The following is a 1371-nucleotide window of genomic DNA, read 5'->3' as shown; positions in this document are numbered from 1 at the left end:
TGTTTGATTTTAATTGGTTATAATTTGACAACTTTTTTCTTTCCTTGTGAACATCAAAGAGAATTGACTTTATTGTTATTGGTCATTTTCAATATAGAGAAATATAAACTAATATATTAGAGAAAATGGCCATTAAATTATATTTATTTTAGATCTTTTGCTATTACCATGTCTCCTTAACTCACTTGTTTTTATTTTAGAATGCAATAACTTTTATTTAATTATTCGCTTTCTTCATTAATTATCATATTTTTCAAAATCTGTCTTAAATCCAATTTCTTTGTTGTAGATTTTCTATATTTGTTTCTCTCCATCTCTTTCTTTTCTGATAATAATTTTATACTATTTTCTACCCTTTTCTTTTCACTTTCAATTTCTTCCTTAAGTCCAACTATGACTTTCTTTCCTAATGAAAATTTATCTTGTTCTGATCCCTTTATATTCATTTCCTTTTCCTTATTAATTTTCTCGCCAATCATTTTCAAATCTGCAATATATTTTTTTTGTAAATTCAAATATTCATTTTCTATCTGAGCCCTGCTTGCTTCTACCTTTAATGTAAGATCTTTCCTTTTTTGAGAAAAAACATTAATCTTTTCATTCCACATATTTTCAATACGGGTTTTAATTAAAATGAAGTAAGCTTCCAGCTTCTTCTGACACTTTTCGTAAAGTCCTTTACTAGTTGTTTCTAACTTGGTCAGTGCATTCTCAAGTTGTTTATTTTCCTCTAATTTAAGCTTTGAAATACAAAGATCAGAAGGTAACGAAGAATAATTTTGATTCTGGTTACTATTATGATGATCTTTTTCTTTAGATTTACAAATAAAATTGTAATTATTTACTGTAACATTATCATCAAAGTTGGTATCAGGGCTAAAAATAGAATCAGAGATTGACATTTTACCAATAGAATTGAGGGATTTTAAAGAAAAATCAGAAAATCCTCTTTTTTTTGGCTTTCTCATTATTTCATCAAGTATCTCAGTCCCTGTTATACATGAATAATTATCAAGATAGTCTCCAGAATTAATGGAGCAAAATTCACCTTTAGTTTCAGTTTCTGTAATTTTCTCAAACATTTTATTAATTCCAGAGAAGATTACTGATTTAGTTTCTTCCAAATCATATTTTTCTGAAATATCTTCATCCATTTCTGAAGACTTATTCTCATTTAAGCAATATACATGTTCGGATACTTCTGTTATTTCTGATTTTTGACTTTGTTCACTTTTTTCTTTTTCTGTGTATCCATATGATAACGTTGGAGTTTTTCTCATTTCATTAGATCTGTAAAATCAGAGTATCCATGATTCTGAATCACTATTATACTATCGACTGAATCGAGATATTCCTCTGATCATTGCCTTT

The 1371-nt window shown here is 27.1% G+C and overlaps 1 protein-coding gene across 1 annotated transcript; it reads right to left on the bottom strand.

Moving 5' to 3' along the window:
• Positions 1-221: 221 nt before the first annotated feature.
• Chro.70572 (hypothetical protein) lies at positions 222-1280 on the bottom strand. Its single annotated transcript, XM_659892.1, has 1 exon — positions 222-1280. The coding sequence occupies one exon, from the start codon at positions 1278-1280 to the stop codon at positions 222-224; it is 1059 nt and encodes a 352-aa protein (XP_664984.1).
• Positions 1281-1371: the final 91 nt, after the last annotated feature.

Source organism: Cryptosporidium hominis (assembly GCF_000006425.1).
Source record: "Cryptosporidium hominis TU502 chromosome 7 CHRO017130, whole genome shotgun sequence".
In the NCBI taxonomy this organism is placed as follows: domain Eukaryota; phylum Apicomplexa; class Conoidasida; order Eucoccidiorida; family Cryptosporidiidae; genus Cryptosporidium; species Cryptosporidium hominis.
Note: the sequence above shows the minus strand (reverse complement) of the source record. Positions and strands in the feature narration are given on the sequence as shown.